This window comes from Notamacropus eugenii, chromosome 3 (genome assembly GCF_028372415.1).
Source record: "Notamacropus eugenii isolate mMacEug1 chromosome 3, mMacEug1.pri_v2, whole genome shotgun sequence".
In the NCBI taxonomy this organism is placed as follows: domain Eukaryota; kingdom Metazoa; phylum Chordata; class Mammalia; order Diprotodontia; family Macropodidae; genus Notamacropus; species Notamacropus eugenii.
In genome coordinates, this window is record NC_092874.1 from 421711414 (window position 1) to 421731282 (window position 19869).

The following is a 19869-nucleotide window of genomic DNA, read 5'->3' on the forward strand; positions in this document are numbered from 1 at the left end:
GCCACTGCTTTGTCTGAGCCTGTGGATTGCCAGGTGTGGCCACCATTAAAGGTAAGTCCATCCCTGGGGTGGAGGTGGGGGTGACAGGCAGGGGCGAATTACCGTATATGCGTCTCTCTTTTTGCCCCAATACAGATTTACTAACCGAAAAGAAAAATGACGATGGAAATCTGGCCTTGAAAAGGTAAAGGTCTAAAAAGACAATTCAAAGTGAGCATGGGAGGAAAGTGGTGCCAACAGCACAGTCTTTTTTGTTGGGGGGGAGGGGGAGGTAGAAGAGCTGACCTGAGCATTCTTCGGCATGGAGAACTAGAAAGATAGAAAATCCCTTCACTGGAACTACTCTGCAGTCAAAGGCTGGCTTTACCCCAGGCACTGGGAGGTTGAATGATTAGCTTCGGGTCCCACTTCGGGAGGTGGGATTTGAACCCAGGCCTCAAGAGATTAGACTCTCTAGTCCTTCGGCCCGCGGGAGAAACAGTAAGGAAAACAGATTTAGAATTTGCAGATCATTAGATCTAATCCCCTCATCCTTCAGACAATGAAACCGAGTTTTAGGTGATGTTCAAGGTCACACAGGTGACTCTAGTCAGGATTCTAACCCAGGCCCTTTATCGCTAATCCGATGCTACTTCCACGACACCCTTCAGGTGACATTGGAGAAAACTCGGCTGGACAGCTGTCCCAATTCCTAGGGCAAGTAGGAGGCTCCGGTTAGGGAGAGCGAACTCTGACCCAGCAGAAGACCACTCTGGTCCTCCCAAGTAGAAGGGGCCTGAAAAGCTAAGCTCCTCCCCCTTGCCCCTCCCGTCCCCCATTCCCCACCCCCAGCTGGGTGGGCGGGCCGAGCGGTGGCCCCTCCCCCGCCGCCGTGCCGGGTTGCTGGGGAGCTAGCTGTTCAGTGCGCTCATTAAGCAGAAGCTGCCCCACGCCGCCCCCTCCGCTTCGGGACACCTGGGGCAGGAGGCGAGCGAGCGAGCCGGGAGGCCGGGCCGCAGTGTCCTGCGGGGACCGGAGAGGCCCGGGGCGGGGTCAGGGTAGCGCAGCGCCGCGATCCCAGGGACCCGCGGCGTGGGGAGCCGAGCCCCGGGCTGGGAGAGCGGAGACCAGTGCAGGTCGGGACCCGCGCAGAAGAGCTGGGCGCATCTGCCCTCACCTCGGGCCGGGCTGGAGATGGCAGGCGCCCGCTCGCCCTGTGAGTCCCGCGGCTCGTGCGCCCCCTCCCTCCTCCTCCTCTTCCCCTCCTCCCTTTCACTCCGCTCTTTTCTCCTTCTTCCCTCTTAGCTCCTCTGCCTTTGTGTGGGTTTTGCTGCAGCCCCCTCCCCACCCACGGGCCCCAGCGCCCTCCTCCGTCCGTCAGTCCCTCCGCCCTCCTTTGTGGAGCCGCCCGCAGCCGCCGCAGCCGCCCTTGAGCCCGGCCGGCCCCCGCCGCAGCCTCTCTCCCTCGTTGTCTCCGAGAGGACGCACCTCCGCCAGTCTCCCCCGCCCCCGCGGACCCCGGCTTCGGGGCGCATCCGGAAGGGGGAGCTGCCCCTGGGGGTTGCCGCCCCTTGGGGTTGCCTGACCTGCTCCCTCGGGCCGGGCTCCATCGGCGCCCCCCGCCGCGCGCGGGCGCTCAGCTTTGTGTCTCCAGCTCCCCCGCCCCCTCTTCCCCACCCCTTTTTTCCTCGGGCTTTGCTCCGCTCCCGGAGCTCTCTGCGGCCGCGGCTCCCCGGAGGCTCCCGGTGAGGGGCCGCGGCGTGGGTGGGGGTCCGGTCTCGTGGTCTTCCCCTGCTCCCCAGGGCCGGCGGGCAGCCTGCCTGCCTGCGCCCGGGCGCTAAGGGCTGCGTCAAAGAGCGCGCCGCCGCCGCCGCAGGTGACAGGCTGGGCTGGGAAGTTCTCCCATCCCCCTTCCCTTCTCACCCTTCGCCTCTCTGCGCCCTACAGAGATGGACCGCGATGCCGCCCGGAGAGACCACCCCGGAACGCTGATGGAAGCCCGGGCTGAGGCCAGCGGGGACGCCCAGCCGGGGGGCAGCGGCGGCAACGCGGACGGCGAAGAGCCCTCGGCTGCAGCAGATCCCGGTGCCCATCCCCGATCGGAGAAGATGCCGGAGCCCAGCACGAACGTGGCGGCGGCTGCAGCGGCAGCCCCCAAGGGCAGTCGGGCAGTGCCCACTCGGAGCGTCAGGGACCCCAAGCTGGTGCACCAGCGCTTCCTGCGGCGCAGCGTGGTGGACTCGGACCAGGAGGAGTTGCCGGGTTTGGAGCCCCCGGAGCCGGAGCCTTCCCCGCAGCCCCCGCAGCCGCTGCGCAAGGTCCTGCTGCTCTCCAAGACGCGCCGGCTCATTGCGGAGCGGGCTAAGGGCGGAGGGGCGCGCGCGGCGCCCGAACTCCCCGGGACCCCACTGCCACCAGCAGGCGCCCCGGTACCCGAGGCTGCCCGAGAGGCGAGCCCAGGCCCCGGCAGCCAGGGGGATGGAGCGGCCGCTGCCGGCGCAGTCGTCTCTTCGGCCGCGGAGAGCAGCCAGGATGTGGAGAAGAAGGAGGCCGTCACAGAGGCGGCCTCGGCGGCCCCGACCGAGGTGAAGTCTGAACCTGGGCCCACCAAAAAAGAGGAGCCTGAGGAGGAGGAGGAAGACGATGAAGACGACTTGAAGGCGGTGGCGACCTCCCCAGATGGCAGATTCCTCAAATTTGATATTGAGTTGGGTCGAGGCTCCTTCAAGACCGTCTACAAGGGGCTGGACACCGAGACCTGGGTGGAAGTGGCCTGGTGTGAACTTCAGGTAATCATTTCTTACTTTGCCTATCGTGGTGGACCAGCCCCACTCTGCCCCACTCCTCTCCACCCCTTCCACTCCCGCTCCTGGCAGCTTCGCCCCCCTCGGCTACCCTAATCCCTCCCTTGGGCCATTGCTTGTGCATCTCACAGCCTGAGGCCTGGTTTGATCATTCTGTGGGTTAACTGGAAAGCTTCCTTAAAGCCACCTTCGGGGTATTGGGAAGGGACCTGATAATGCTTTTACGTGACTTTACGTTCCTTGTTGTCTCATAGACCCCTTTCCTGTTTGGATCTTGAGGCCATGGGTTCGGTTTCTGTCTGGGCAACATAGTTTTTTTGTCATAGAAGTTACTGAATGACTAGTCAGTCGCTAGGGAAGGAGCGTGCCACCTGCCATATTAAACTAGAAACTTCTGGGGTTTTAGCAAGGGTTTAGCATCATTTTTTGTTTATAAAAAACTAAAACGCCAGAATTTTAGCTATTAGTGTGCTGGTTTGAAAGGAGAGCTCCAACCCTATTAGGAATACCCACCCAAAGAGGTTTGTCTCAGATTATTTAGCATTGGGGAACTAGGTGCCAAAGATATACTCCTAATTCCAGTTGTTTTTTATTTCCCTGGAGAAGTCGCTGATGAAGTAGAATATGGCAATTGGATAAAGGTGTCAAGGCCATTGGTTTCTTAAATGGATTCGTGAATGTTGAAGGTCTTGAAACAGAATCATAGGAGATGTGAGTTTAAAAGTAAGGACCATCCCTGGGCATGATTTTTTTATAAGTTCGCCACACATTGTCTGTGCCTGCTCAATATGCTACAGGATTATATAAAGGCAACATCAAAGGGCATTTTTTGGAAGCCTTGGGATCCAATTGTCTAAATCTCTATTTTATCGGTACCTAATAGGAAAGAACTGCAGTAGTCAGCCATTCTGGGTTTTTGTAGTCTAATTACCCCTGGGATTTCTGTAAACTATTATTTGAACTGGGATCTAGACCCCAGTGACACCAAGGCAAAAACTTCAAGAGTGAATTCCAGGTCTGATGCAATGCCCAAGAAAGATAGTCCTTAGTGCCACCTAGGCTAATTTTTGATAATCTTGCAGGCTACTACTTGGGTACCAGAAATATGATTGAGCTATACCACATCAATCCCTGTGTCATCTAGATATGTTGCTTGAGGAAACTTAGATGTAATTGGGGAAGTCTTGTCTAATTCAGTTACACTGAGGTTCCAGGGCTTGAGTCTTTCTCTAGAAATTCAGAGTATAGTTCTTTAGTTTCTTTCTATCTCACGCATTTTTTCAGTTGATTTTTTTTCTTTTTCAATACAAATTTACAAAATTCTGTCTGCTAGAGTCGGGGGTGGGGTGGGAATGAGCCCTATCTGTTCTACCTTAGCTTGTGTGTACTGCTGAGTTTGGCAGCTGCAGAGCCAGCAACTTGGAAGCTGGTCAGGAAAAAAAGACAAGTCAGGAAGGCCGCAGTGTGGAGGAGCCTGAAGCCCAAGGCAGCCACTCTCACCAGTTGTTCAGTAAGCAGTGACTTTGGTTGGATGAGAAGACAAGTCAAAAAAGAAAAACTTTAGGAGGGAGAAACAAGAGGGTCTTTACACAAGAACTTGTATCATTTTAATACTAGTGATTTCTGAATCATTGTTGCCCTTTCTTCTTCACTGTCCTCCCCCCAACTTTTCCCTGCCTGCCAGATAGCTTGGCATTGTGCTGTACATATAGCAGGTACTCAGTCAATTGAGGCTTATTTTGTAGGTTATAGAACAGGTCTGGGTTCAGGAGGGACAAAGTTTGAAAGGTGAAGGCCTTGCAACTAAAGGAGGTGGTTAATTCCCTTTCTCTAAAAAACTTTTAACCAAAGGTAGCCAGCCATATTTCTGGAAGTCTGAAGGACCATGATAGGTGATTTAGAGGTCATAAGTCCAGTGCCCTCATTTTTCAAATGAGCAAATTAAAACCTGAGGCATAAAGTCACTCTGGTAGTAAGGGACCTTAAGTTTGTCTGGTCAAACTTCTCTCAAAGTGGTCTGACCAAAGTCTCACAGGTAACAGTTGGCATTGTTCAGAGGCTAGGTCTTCTAATTCCAAACCCATCCCCTCTTTGCACCATATAGACATCGATGCTTCCCCTTAAAGCAGAACGGTAAACTAAATGAAGTTTCAAGGTCATTTTCTAATGAAGGAAGGATACCATAGGATTCTTTTTTTTTTTTTATTGTGAACTTAAGAGCCAACATCTTGGATTCTTTTTATAGGTAGGAAGGTAGTAGGGTGGTGGTGTAGATCATAAAATATTTCAGTGCCTGCCAGATGCTGTGTGAAATAAAGTCTGAGGTATAGTGGTTGCCCTCTAGTAGCTTAGAGATTTAAAACTGGAGAAAATGATGTTAAAAAAACATAAACATGCCAACAAAAACCACTCTACCATTATAAGGTGGCTAGGATTAATGCCAGGTGAGAGGTGCACACAGGAAGTTTTGTTGGAATTCAAAGAAGGGAGAGTTCAGTTCTACTGGTCTGGTCAGGGAAAGTTTTTTTTCTTTTTTTGGAGGAGGTGGAATTGGAGTGGGGCCTTGAAGGAAGATAAAGAGAGGTTTTTGTATTTAGTCCAGAAGATGATAGGGAGTCATTGGAGTTTATTGGGTAGGGGGATTGACGTGATTAGACCTGCCCTTTAGGAAAATCACTTTATCTGTTGAATGGAGGATGGATTGAGGGAAGGAGAGATGAGGCAAGCAACAGGCTGTTTTACTAGTCTGGGTGTGAGATGATGAGGGCCTGCACCACAGAGGGGTAGCATTGTCTGAAAGAGAGGAATAGCTGCACCATGGAGAGATGCTGCAAAAGTGAAATTGACACGCCTTGAAAGCAGATTGGGTGACGAGGAAAGGTGAGAGATTCCTGAGTAACTTAAGATCTTTTTGAGTGGAGCAGAGGAAAGGTTTGCTTAGGGGAGTAATAGGAGATAAGATTGGAAGGACCACATTATTAGAGGGTCAACTTAAGGTATTTTGACTGTTCTTTTGGCAGTGAGAAAGTGTTCGAAGGGAGGAATGACACGATGAAAACAGTATTTTAGGGATATGAACCTGGCAGCATATCTCAATGGATTGGAGGGAAAGTTGAGGCGAACACTTGAGAGTTTTCTGGAATCTGATGGAGGTGTTAAGATTATTGGCAGTGGGAGCAGGAAACAGGACCGATGAGAGCAACATTGTGGAAGAAGGCTCAAAAGGACTTACTATTTGACTGTGGAGAGGAAAGATGGTCAAAGATGTCTTCAGAAGACCCACGAAACCAAGCAAATAGAGCCACGGCTGGCTAGATTAGGGAAGTTAAGAGAAGGACCTGTTTTTGAAGGAAAGATGATGAATTTAGTTTGGAATGTGATGGGAGAATAATTTGGTGGAATTGACTTGCAGGAAGTTGGAAGAGATAATCCACCGATTGGGGAGCCAAAAGCATAGAAAGTGATAATTGGGACTCAGGAATTTTTTAGAGAATTAAAAAAAAAATTTTTTTTAAAGAAACTATCTTAACATAAATATTTTTAAAATGTGTTTATGATCAGTGATATAATATTGGTAATAACATTGAGTAGGTGAAGGTCAAATGGCTACTATGATAAAAGTTTTTTTTTTTTAATTGGATTACATATAGTCTAGTCTTTCTGCTCATTAAAAAGTCTTTTGCTTTTATGTAGTTTTTCAGGTTTGGAGATTTTGTTGACTTAAATATAGATCAGTGAGTTCCAGATTCCCTTCATTCCCCCAGAGCTTTTAATCTTTGGTCCTCCAGAACATTCCCATCTATAATTACTCTCTTTAATTTTTTCAACCATTCTTAAGTTTCTCATTATCTTTCCACAAATTGGTAGAGACTTTTGAAGAGTATACAGATTCTTAAACCAGAAGTGAAGAATGTTTAACTGTATAATATGTATGTATTATATATGTACATGTAATATATATTCCCCTCAGTCCCATGAATAAGGAAGAAACCAATTTTTGTGCTGAATTAACATGAACACAGGTATGATGATACTTCCTTTGTCACAGGAATAAGTTTTTTGTACAACTGAATTTTCTAGATAACTGAAGCTTAACCCTTTAAGCAGCAACTCTAGGTCTTTAAATATTTGGAAGGTGTGTGTGTGTGTGGTGGTATACGTATATACCTCCACACACACATATACATATACATACACACATACGTACACATATATGCATATTATGTGTATGTATGTATATTTTCCCCCATCTTGTTAAGTATAAGACATTGAATATAATTTAACACTTTGTTGACATCCCAAGATCCCATGATCAATAATTTTCTGTTGCGTGTGTAGTGTTTGGTGATGCCTTTGAAAGTCATAGAAGTGGGGAAGGCTGCTTGACCAACCCTAAAAGATCTTCAGACTCTTATCAAATTGATACTTTAAAGATGCCCTCTCTTTCATTCCAATTTATTTTAGCAGTGACCTGTGGAGAATAGTATTAATTCATTTGCTTGCTTCTTGGCTCTTCACCTATCTCCAATCTGCTATACAAGTGGAAACTGTGCATCCATCCTTGTTAGAATTGTGACAAATATGAGAGAAAATGGACTATGATTTGGGGCTTATGGGGTTCTTCTAGGAGAAAAAGACATGAATTTGTGAATTTTTGTGTGTGATATCTCTTGGCTACTTAGGGTTTTTTTTTTCTTTTTGGTTTGCTTCTGGTTCTCCCTTGTGAAAAAGATAGTTATAATACAAGTGAAGTTTGGCTAAAGCAAGATATTATTGTAGAAAGAAATGACAACTAATCTTGAAATAGGGCCAGCAGTGGAAGCTTAACAAAAAAAAATTAGAGATCATGTACTTGGTCGGCAGTGTGTTGTAGTAGTTCAAGTAGGATTTGGTATCAGAAAAATCTGAGCAGACACTTACTAGCTGTGTGACCCTAAGAAAATTTCTTAACCTTTCTGAATCTCAGTTTCCTCATGTATAAAATAAAGGGGTTGGAATTGATGGCTTCTGAGGTTCCTTGCAGTTCTAAATCTGTGATGCTATAAACTATCTCTTCCATACCTTCTTCAGTTACTTAAAATTCCATTTCTCAAACTTCCATGTACACCTACAGCTCCCTTTATCTCTTCCTCTCCCTTCTTCCCTTTTGATCCACCTATTGACAAGAGTAGTAGACCTTCAAGTCAAGTCCTTCGGTTGAGTCTCATTTCTGCTACATATTAGCTGTGTAACCTTCAAATCATGTACCCCAAATAATGCTGATTATGCAAGCACTACTGTGCCACAGAGTTGTTAAGAAAACACCCTAAACTTAAGTGCCATCTAAATGGGAGTTTATTTTTCAATGCATAAGAAAAGCAGTGATTTTCTAAAAAATGATTACTATTGCAATGGGAATTCTTTCCATCAAAGCAGATCACAAACTCTCTAGTCTTTAGGAGATCGTCAGGATTTGTTTTGGCCAAAACATTAATCATCCCGTGGCCAGTCTTCTGCTTCTGAGCTTCTCTAAACCTAGCGCATTTATTCCTCAGATGACAGACTCACAGTCTCTTGCCAGGTTTGTCCTCAAGGACTTTCCAGTTTGGGTAGACTTGGTAAAATTTGGGTCTTGCTCACACAGCCTTGGAGATCCTGGGGTTACCTCTGAGCATTAGATGAAGACTTTAGCAGGGATGGGTGGTTTTATAATAATAATGATAACGATGATTGTCATTTTTATTTATTAATAATTACTACTATAACTTCTGATCTGTCATATGATTAAAAGAGTGGTTTCTGGAGCTCTATACTTCATTACTTCTCCATTCAAATGTAACTGGGACTGCCTAATTCTCCCCCTCCCCCCCCTCGCCCCTTTACTTCAGATGTGGAAATTACTGGGGAACAGCCACTCTTTGAGACTGCTCAGGGCAAGAAATCTTTCTTGGTGCCCATGATGACATTATTTTGGAACCTGGGTGGCAAGCTCTAAATTATTCAGGGCATTAATGGTTTATTTCAGCTTCTTGCTTACCTTGTATTTGTAGTAACTCTTAAAGTTTGCAGAGCCCTTTTGTGTGTTTTCTTTGATCCTCGTATGTTCTTTTAATTTTAAATAGCCATTTATGTGGCACTAGTTTACAAGTCTTACATAACTCATCACCACACAAGTAAGTGGGGTTTCCAGAACTGCTTGCTTGCAACCCAGTTGCCCATAAAAAAACAACTCAAATTGTCATTGCTGTCCTATTTTCCTGTTCCTCTAGTTGTTTTATTTGTTTTTCTTTCAGAGCTCTGTAGGATATATCTTTGGTCTTCTGTATGCTTGTCTTCTTAATATTTTGTTTGATTTTCATTGGTGCTTAGTACCATCTTTGGTGAATTTAACAAGTCTAGCTTAGCTTCCTTTGGACTCTTTCTCTGCTCTTTGATTAATTTCTTTCTGTTCCACCCACTTTCTTTAGCTTCTGGGGTGCTCTTTCTCCCTACTTCCAGTTACCCTACTAGTTTAGGCCCCTATCTTGTGGACAATTGAAATAATATCTTAACTGATCTCCTTTCTTCAACCTCTCCTTCACATTACTGCCAAAACAATCTTCCCACTGCATAGGTCTGATTAGATCATGAGGGGAAAAGTTCAAGGAAAAATTCTTGCATATCCAAGCTCCCCCTGGTCTGTTCCTGCAACTGTTATCCTTGGGACTGTCCTTTCCCCACAGGGTTCTTCCTGGTGCCTCACTCTGTATTTGTTATTCTTTGTCTCTCTTGCCTGGGTTGCCATCAGTTCTTGGTTCCTTTTCTCCTTCGTATCTTTCCAAGGTGCACTCCTTGGAGGGCAATTTGATTTTTCAGCACGATTTTGTGATGACCAGCTTTATGCTGGTTCTCCTCCTCTGTCACCTTTGCTGACTCTTTTTCTCTAACTGCAGATATTCCCCAAAGATTCTGTGCTTAATTCCCCTTTTCTCTTCATTTGATTACTTTCCCTGGTGATCTTTTCCCTGGTAGATGATATATAGTAGGTGCTATGTTGACGTAATTCATTTCTATATCTTAAATTGTCTCCTCAAAAAGATGCTTTCAAAATTTATATCTCCAGTGCTGACTTTTTACTTTTCTGATTGCCTACTTGACACATACCTCATCTAGATTTCCTGTTATCATTTCAGTTTTGACATATCTAAAACTAAACTGATCTGCCTTCTTTCTGTCTGATTGAGTTGCAAATGGCATTTCTAGTCTTATCACTGCTTAAACTTTATGATGAAACAGATTCTTTCCCCAAATATACCTTGGGGTCTTTCCGTAAGAAGTACCTCTATTTGTACTATTCAACCTAGAATATTTTTAGTTTTCCCTACCCCCCCACCCCATATAAGGAGGTTGAAACTAGGGAGTTTAATTAAGCCTGTTATGCTGGTGGGTTTTCCTTATCCGTGTTTCTTCTTGAGCACAGATAATTGAGTGATGGTTGAGTAGGAAAACCAAGGGAGTGGGCAGTGTCCATATTATCCCTATATTCTTTAAGATACTTGACAAGTTTGCAGGGCTTTTGAGGATGAATTTAGTTTAACATACATTCATTCACTCATCTATTGATTTATTAAGCCTATACTGTGTGCCAGGTATTGGGGTTACAAAGACAGAAATGGAAAAAAGTTCCTTGCCTTCAAAGAGCTCGCATTTTACTAAAATGATATGGCTTGTACACAGGTAAGTACCTTCTAGACAAAGATGGAAAGAGATGCTACTAACAACTGGAAAGGAAGCTTCTCGGAGAAGGTGGTTCATGAGTGAAGGAAGTAAAGGAAGATAAGTGTTCTGAGAGGGAGGGATGAAGGGAGTGCATTCCATCTTGTAGGGGATTGTTTGTGCAAATGCAAAAAGGTAGCCTATTTAACTTTAAGGTTGGGGAGCAGCTGCTAGACAAGTTTGACTGGAAGGTAGACTGATTAAAAAAGAATTGGAGCTGAGAATAGAGGTTGGAGTCACATTGTGGAGGACTTCAGACACCAAGCTAAGAGGTTGGTATGGATCATAGCATCTCCAACCCAAGGTGCCAAGTGTCCCTGACAAGATTCACCATATCACACGTTGGGATCCTATTTGCTGATACTTTTTGTGACCTATGAATGGTGGTCCCATGGAGAGGTTATTGAGAAAGGAGCCATTGAATGAATTCCTCAAATTTAGGGATATTCTCTCCAGTGTATTCATCTTCATGAAAATACTTTGACCCTCTCAATTTGTCCTTTAGGTTTATGTATTATTTCATTGTTCTGTTTTTGCTGTTTCGGTGCATGAACTAACAAAGGAGTTGGGTGAAACCATAGTACTTTGGAGGCAACTTGTGATCTGGGAGTCCAAAAAAGAGGAGTTCTAGTCCTGACCACCATGTCCAACTGTGGGATCTTGGACAAGTTGCTTCAACACTCTCTCTATCAAAGTTTTTGACTTTAAAATGCTCGATTGTTTTTATTTTTCCATTCCAAGATGATGTTTACATGTGATGCAGTTGGAAGACCTTGCTGTCTACTAGCAGCATCTCCTACTGTGTTGTATATTTTACTTTTGTTTACTTTAAGGGATGTTGGGATTAACCTGGATATGGATCCCAGGATTATGGTTACAGAGTCAGAAAATGCTATCTCTGATATCTCCCTACCCCTGCTAAATAAGGCCTTTCTGTATCTGAACAACCAACTGCTAGTGCTTCTACTCTGAAGGCATCTTGTATTTGCAGTGCATGCATGCATGTGTGTGCATATCCACATACATATGCATATGTATATATGTATGTACAATGTGTATATACATGTATATACAATGTGTATATATACATATGTATGTATACACATATCTGTCCTTATCACCCCTCCTTTCTATAGAATGTATCATTCTTGAGGGATTTTGTTACTGTCTTTGTATCATTAGCACCTACTTAGTAGGCACTTAATAAAATATTTGATTGTTTCTTACCCCAATAAAAAAAAATGTGGGATCATAGAATTTAGACTTGCAGAGGGAGTTTAGAGATTATAAAATCCAATTTCCCATTTTATAGGTGGTCATGGATTTTTCCCCCATGGAGGTCTTTAAGCAGTGGCTGGATAGCTGGGACTTTTGTAGCTGGGATTCCGTTCATATTGGACTATTTGGCCACTAAAGTCCCTTTCTGTGAACCGGTATGGGATAATTGAGGAAAGTAAAGCAGGCCCAGGAAAGGAAGTGGCAGCCACAATCATGGTTAAAAGGTCCATTTTTTAGTATGTGTTAATGTATATTAATATTTATTAATATATGTTAGCATATATTAGTATTAATAATAGAAATTATTAGTAAATAGTAATATTGTTGTTATCTGGGACTCATGACAATATCGTGTAGTTAGCATTATCCCCATTTTTATAGGTGAAGAAACTGAGGATGAAAGAGATTGTGACTGGCCATTGTCGCATATATATGCTAGAGGCAGAACATGAACATGGGTCTTTCTGACTCCAAGACCCAGCCTTCTTTTCACTGTGACACACTGCTTAGAGAAGATGTTATTTTTTAATGTGCTAAAAATTTCTATACTTCATTGGTTCGATGAAATACAGACACTTTCTCAAACTCTACAGATTGCCATCATCAGTACTTTCTCATCTTGTGAGATTCTTTTTTAAAATTTTTAATTTTTTAAAAATTTATTTATTTATTTTTAGTTTTCAGCATTTATTTCCACAAGATTTTGAGTTCCAGATTTTCTCCCCATCTCTAATCTTGTGAGATTCTTGCCTTTGTCCTTTCATGAGTCTTCCATAGAGGACCTACCCAACATATTAGAGGCTTTTTTTGTTTTGGTTTTTTTTGGGGGGGTATGTTATGGATTCCAGTATGGTGCTTGGGATACCCATCTCTTATCCCCTGATTTTACTATGGTCTAATATGTCTCCCTTTCCTAAAGTTCTGTTTCCTGGCTCATACTTTTCTATGAATGTAAAATATGTTGGAAAAATATAGTTCTGGGTTAAGAAATGAGAGACTAGAGGATGGTAGGAGCCTCCTAACTAAGTATCATGGACAATTTTCTCAAGAAGAGAGTAAATTATTGGCCACATTGGGCACTGAGTATCCCCAAAAGTGGAATAGACAATGAGAAAATAACTGTGGGAATAATTTGAGTCAACTGTGTGGAGTCCAGTTATCAAATTATCAGAACTAAAAGACTTTCTGTGACTTACTGTGCAGGTAGGCTGAAGGTATTTTAGCTGAGATTACTTTTTAATGGAAGGAGGGGTGAGAAGGAGGAGCAGGGAGGAGTCTTGTTCACAATGCAGAGCCCAATTTGAGAGTGTGTCTACTTCCATTCAACCAGTAACCAAACCACAAGTAGTAACTCAAATAGATGTAAGAATGTAGAGCCAGGATTATGTTGTGTAATACCAAAATGAGTTTTCTCACCATTATGCAGTATTTCCTGATTGATCAGTAGAATATAGATGTTGGGCTGATTTGCTTAGTTGTAGCTTTGCCAAAGTATATCTGGGGGGTTAATTGATCAACCTTTTGAATTCGTAAACAGGTAAATCATAGAAGTAACATTTTAAAATTGTTGAAATGTTTAATCATGTATCAGGTTTCAGCATATTAAGACTTCATAGGATTTGAGTATTTTTTAGAAATGTTGATGCTTTAAAAAAAAGATACAAAGATTACTAATATTTCCCAGTACCATCCTTCCAATTTGTACCATCCTTTTTACCCATAACAAAAATTTAGGTAAAACAGATATATTGGCCATACCTTACATTGATTATTCAGCACCTGTAGCCAGGCTCTGCTGGGAGAAGAGAGGTATGTTACATCATTAGTTCTGGGGAATTAAGATGGTCATTGCATTAATATAGGTTCATCTATTATCTATTTTTTTTTTGAGGGGAGAGACTGTCTTTTTTCATTTTTCTTTTTCTTTACAGAGAAAGATATCTTTGATAAAACAAATTCTATTTTCGTCTAGATCCAATAGCTTGATAGTTTCTTTTGAGTTTTCATTTTAAGTAGTTTTTAAACTAAATTCTTAAGAAACAGGAATCCCACTTCCCAAAGTGACTGACTTCCCTTTCTACCTCACCATTCTTTGTAGTATCTTCATGTTGAAAGATTTCAAAACCTTGCTGATACCTGGTTGGAAAGCTTTAATGACATTTTTCACATTAAAATTTTAACATGCCAATGAATACTTTTTTTGAGTGCAAAGAGGGGATGTTGACGGTAGCAAGGCTAAAGAGGTATGTAGGCAAGGAGTTAACAGGTAAGCTTTTATGAGCTTGTGATGTCTAGCTGTCTGTAGCTGGTTCCTCCTTTCCTTCCTTCCTTCCTTCCTTCCTCTCTTTCTTTCAGCTGTTAGCCACAGGGAGCTTTCTGTTTTTCCAGTTCAAGACTGGTTTTTGTTGTTTTGTTGTTGTTTCCTGAACCCTTCTACATGCAGGTAAAAATGGATAAATGACTAAGTATGTAAACTGACCATCTTAACAACATGAACATACAGACTTTTAAAAAATAACTCCCAAGTTATAGAATCAAGTGTTAACTGCATCATTTAAAACACACTTGAAGGCAGCCATAATCAAAGAAAGGAAATTTATGTACCCTCTGTTACTTTAACTTGATTTAAAGTGTCAGCATCATAGTCTCATCATCTGTAAAATGAGAAGGTTGGACCAGATGACCTCCACATCGATCATGTGAACTTTCTTCTTTTAGTCAACCTGAGTTCCTCTTCTATAGCTTCTGCTGAAGTAATCAGTCTTGCCAGCTCTTTTCTTGTTGCATACCAGACAGAGTTATGTGTGCATTTGCATCTTTATTAAATGCCTACTCTATTCCAGGAAGGGTCCGTTATGTGGCACAATGGATAGAGCACTGGCCTTGGAGTCAGAAAACCTCATCTTCCTGAGTTCAAATCTGGTCTCATACACTTCTTAGCTGTGTGACCCTACGCAAGTCACGTAATCCTGCTTGCCTCAGTTTCCTCATGTTTAAAATGAGTTGGAGAAGGAAATAGCAAACCACTGTCTTTGCCAAGAAAACCCCAAGTGGAGTCACAAAAAGTTGGACATGATTGGAAATAAGCGAATAACTGTACCAGGCACTGTTCTATGTTGACACTTCCTTCCTTCCTTTCTTCCTTCCGCTTTGAAACTATTAGGAGACACATGGAGGTAAATGTAAGATAGATACAACGTAATTTCAGGTGAGAGTAATTGTAAGCTATTTAAAGGTAGGGTATATATAGTTGAAATTAACCAGATGGGAAGAGTTCTCATTTTTTTGTCTCAGTTTCTAGTACTAATTCTGGCATGTATAAGTGCTTAACAAATGTTTGTTGTTCAGTTAATAAATCAGTGATCTCATAAATTCAATTATAATTTCTAATATGATCCATATGGCAATCCATCCATATCTTCAACAATGCTTGTCCATGTCTTCTCATAATTTTTTTATTTTGAGTTTGTATCAGCCTATCTCATCTAGGTTGGAAGTCCAGTGATCACTCTCAGGCTGGTTCTTATTATTGATCAACATGGGAGCTTTAACCTATGTTTTTTTTTCCAATTTGGGCCAACTCTCACCCCTCCTTAGGTAGCCTGGCTGCCTACTGCTCCCTGGAGCTCATTAAATTTATTTTGGCCTTAGTGTGAGAAACAAATTGGCTTTAACCTACTGCAGTTCAAAATTCTACCAGTTTTGGCCTCCCCAGTAGGAAGGATTAGAGAGGCATGTAATACTGTGCTTATGAATTCTCCATGAAGGATACAAGCAGTATGTTTGAAGCCTTTTTCTAGGTCTTTTAACATTTTGTCAGTACTGTTTCAATACTTGGACTGGTTCTTGCCATGTAGCTGGCCTAATTCCCTCTTTGATTATAGATTTCAGCATGATCTCTTTTCTGCCACATATTGCACCATCATTGGTAATATTCTGCAGTTGACAGACAGTCATAGCTTTAAAGCTGGAAGGTACCATATACGTCATCTAGTTCAACCTCCTCATCTTATAGATAAGGAAGCTGAGGCACATAGAGGTTAAGTGATATAACTACAGTCACACGACAAGAAAAGGTCAGATTCAGCATTCAAACCCAAGTCTTTTTCTTTTTTTCTGTGCCAGGGCTTGGCACATAGTAGACACTTAATGTCAATTTTTAATTCTATATCTAGCACTTTTTCCACTGTGCCATACTGGATTAATTCTTTTAATTGATGTCCAGGGTCTTCTAGTTCTAAATCTGTTTTCGTATGATTCTATGGGTTACTTGACATCTTGATTATTTTATAGTTATGGTGTTACATCATGTGTAGCCATAGAACATCTGTTTCTACCCATTTATTCCATAAATGTTTATCAGACACTGATAAATTCGTAGTGGAAAATGCAAAGAGGAAGGCAAAATACACAGACTTGGATAGCTTTTAACAGTCGATAAAAAGCTTACTTTGATGGATCCATGAAATCATTGGTATGGTTAGTTCCTCCAATGGTAAAACCTCTGATCAAAACCTCACCTCACCTTCTCATCCGTTGCAGTTCTTGTCCCTGCCTTTCTGTGTCCATGTCTTTGTATTAACTCCATATGGAAGATACAGGGTAGAAGAACAAAATCACTGAAAACACTCTCCTTTGATCTTATACTTGTAATCCTTTGGGGGTGGGGAGTGGAGACTGCTTCATTCTCTGGCTGTCTGTATGTGTCACGTTTTTGGTGTGAGGCTGACCTGTCTGATGAAAACGTTCTTTCTTTTCTTGCCCTTTTGAATACAAAGGTAACAAGTGTCAGACCCTGACTTGCAAAAAATCAGCTGGTTTTAATCTTGGAGACTTCTCCCCCATACTCTGTCTTGTTTTGCACCTGCTCAGGGTCACCTCCTAGCAATATGGAGATCTGCCTTACGAATGGAAGGGCCTAGAAAACCTTGGCAAGCACCGAGAAAAGCAAAAGGATTGATGATAGAACAGGCTTGCTAGTCATGAAAGAACAGAGGAAACTTTTAAGCCAGCCAGTAGTTAGTGCCCTCTTTCAAGTGAGCTCTGTTTCCCTTTCCCTCCCACCCCCTGGATTTCACTCCCAGTTCCTGCACAGTCCAGTACTTAATTGTATGCCAGTTTTATGCACTGCTATTATAGACATGAGGATAGTTCAGTGTTAGTTGCTCCTTTTTTTTCCTTAGGGGGTCTTGTGTGCTAGCTTGCATTAGGGATCATGGAGTTGTTTTTAGGCTGAACTTTCCTGGGCTGTATCCCATACTGGCTCTCGGCAAACTTCTGCCTTTGGACTGGGATTTCTCCATTTCTTGCTTTACCCCTATTTAGGATATGTGGTTGTGTCCTCCATTTTTCTATATGTTCCTTACTCAGTACAAGTTCATTTGAAAACATTCTGGAGGAGGATGGGAATCTCAGGCAGCACTGACTCATAAAAAAACAGTGATCATAGAGATAAAGGAAGTGTGTGTGTGTGTGTGTGTGTGTGTGTGTGTGTGTGTGTGTGAGAGAGAGAGAGAGAGAGAGAGAGAGAGAGAGAGAATGAGAGCAAGAGCTCACAATATCTCTACATTCACTCTTTATTTTTACTTGAAGAATAAGATTCATCAGAGGCAACTGTGGCTTTGGTTTCTAGGGTAATCCTCCTAAAGTCGCTGCATTCTTAACACTGTAATTTCTGAGCCCCTACTAGTGTGTTTCCCATTAACATTTAGCTCTTCTCAAAGGCATTCTATTCAAATACCAGTGCAAGAATAATGTAAAATATCCTTCCTATCAACTTGGAGCACACTTTTCTATAATATGCATAGAGGGGAGTGAGCACAGATTTCAGTACAGTGATAATGAGGCACAGGTGCAGGTAGTAATGAAGTCAAGGCAGCTCGCAACTCTGGAAATACAGGACCTCAACATCCCTTCTCTCTGTGAACTACATGGCCGTAACGTCTTTTCCCCTCTCTTTGAGCTGACCTCACAGCGTTTGCCATTGGCTGTGCGTTCTGTGCTCGATGATAGTTCTGTGACTAGGCTGGGTTGCTGTGCTTGATTATCTTTTCACAGGGTACAGCATCAAGGCTGGATGAATTGCTCAGATGGGTTGCTTCATTGATGCTCTGCTACTAATCTAGCTTGTGCCTCTGTTCCTCTGGACTTGCTCATTGAGGGCAGCTGTCATCTTTGGTGCTTCCAGCTTGTGGATCATCTTATGTCCTTTTCAAAATAAAGGAAGAGAAATTTAGTTTAACATTGGCAGAAGGCCCTCCAGGTCTGCTACCTTGGCTGGACTATGAGGTTCTTCTCCACTTCCTAGGAAGCAAATGACAATGCAAAGAGGTAAAGCCTCTCCTCTACTTGGACAGCTCCTTCTGGTTCAAGTCTGGGTCTCTCCTTCCATCCCAGTGAGAGACATTTTCCTAATCCAGTGGTTCTTAACCTGGGGACATGAATGTATTAAAAATGTGTTAAACATTTTTAAAAATGATACCTATATTTCAACACAATTGGTATTTTAACCTTATATATTTTATGCATTTAAAAATATTCTGAGAAAGGATTCATTCACTTCACCAGTGTGCCAGAGGGGTTCATAACTCAAAAAAATTTAAAAACCTCTTTTGTTTAACTTATGGTAACCATCCGATATATTTCTTAAATCTTCTGCCAATTAATCACCAAACAGACCTGGCGTTCAAGGTTTTCCAGGTTTTTAAGCTCTGAGTTTCTCTTATTGGCCATATACAAAGTAATAGTTGGGATACCAGGTCTTGAATGAAGTTGATCTCCCATGGTCTCTGTCCTTAACACCTTAACAACCTATAATCTTGCCAAAGTCTGAGAGGGGTGTACCTATGTAATCAATTAAAATTCATTTATTAAGTATTTACTATATCAAGAAGCATTTGTTAAACACTTACTAAATTCCAGGTATTTCACTAAAACAAATATAAAGACCATACCCTCATCAAACTTATAATCTGATGTGGGAAATTACTACATAAGGTACCTCCGCAGGGTGGAGAAGGGTCTGGAGGGTTAGGAGCAGAGTCCCAGAGGGGAGTGATGGAATTGACCTGGATGGTCTGGGCACTTTTTTCAGATGGAGGGAGTATCCACAGGGGCAGATGCTTCTTCCTGGGAGAGACAGCATGTTGGTGCATGTTGGAGAAAGAAGTCTGGAGAGTTAGGAGAGGGATCTTGAGAGAAGTGAAAAAGTGCAGTGCGTTGTGCTAAGCCCTGGGGATCCAGACAGAGTACAGATAGTCCCTGCTCTCACAGAGCTCCCATTCTAATGGGGAGGGTGAGACAACAAGACAGGTGTCATTTAAATTGGATGGCAAGCTTTTCTTGTTCTTAGGGTGCAGTGATTGAACAGATGATAATACATGTTCCATATTACCTTTTTCACTGATTAAAAATATCCTTTTCTGATTTGGAACAATTTTATAATGTCAGGCACTTTGAAAACCTCATTTTTCTAGGTCTTCAGTGGCTGTGGCTACTGAGGAGACAGGGAACTGTAGAAGCAGGTGCCAGGTCACATCTCTGTAGGAGTTGTTTCCTGGGACAGTGGGTGTGGGGGTTGGGCTGAAAACAGCCAAATAGATAAAAAATTTGAGTATTTGCCAGGCCCTTTGCTAAGTGCCAGGGATTAAAAAAAAAAACAAATAAACCAAGAGAATAAGACAGCCTCTACTCTTATGAAAATTACATCCTAAATTGATCAAGGCAAGACATAAACAGGAGCTGATATGGGGGTATCTGCACTGGGATAAGGCAGCTAGCATAGAGGTAGAGCAGACCTGAGAGTGAGAAAAACTGAAGAGAAGCTGGGGTTCCTCAAGGTATGGTGGTTCCTGGCAAAGACTCACCAGTCATTAAGGACCCCATAGCACTGAACCATTCTTTGGTGGGCAAGGCATCTGGTACAGAGGTGGAGAAGACCTTAGAGTTAGCAATAAGTGAAGATCAGTGGTCCTGGAGACCCACCCATTTCCAGGATTTTTGGGATTGTCTACTTGTCAATAACAATTGGTTAATGGTAAGAGTAAGTGGTGGTGAGGTGGTGAGGAGCATGGGT

General features: G+C 42.9%; 1 protein-coding gene across 10 annotated transcripts in view; it reads left to right on the forward strand.

Moving 5' to 3' along the window:
* Positions 1-952: 952 nt before the first annotated feature.
* WNK2 (WNK lysine deficient protein kinase 2) overlaps positions 953-19869 on the forward strand; it is a 227177-nt gene continuing 208260 nt past the window's right edge. For all 10 annotated transcript variants that reach the window (XM_072598213.1, XM_072598214.1, XM_072598215.1 and 7 more), the window contains exons 1-2: positions 953-1195; positions 1927-2768. In XM_072598213.1, the coding sequence (XP_072454314.1) occupies positions 1929-2768 (840 nt within the window). In that variant the 5' untranslated portion in view covers positions 953-1195; positions 1927-1928. The remainder of the gene's footprint in view (positions 1196-1926; positions 2769-19869) is intronic.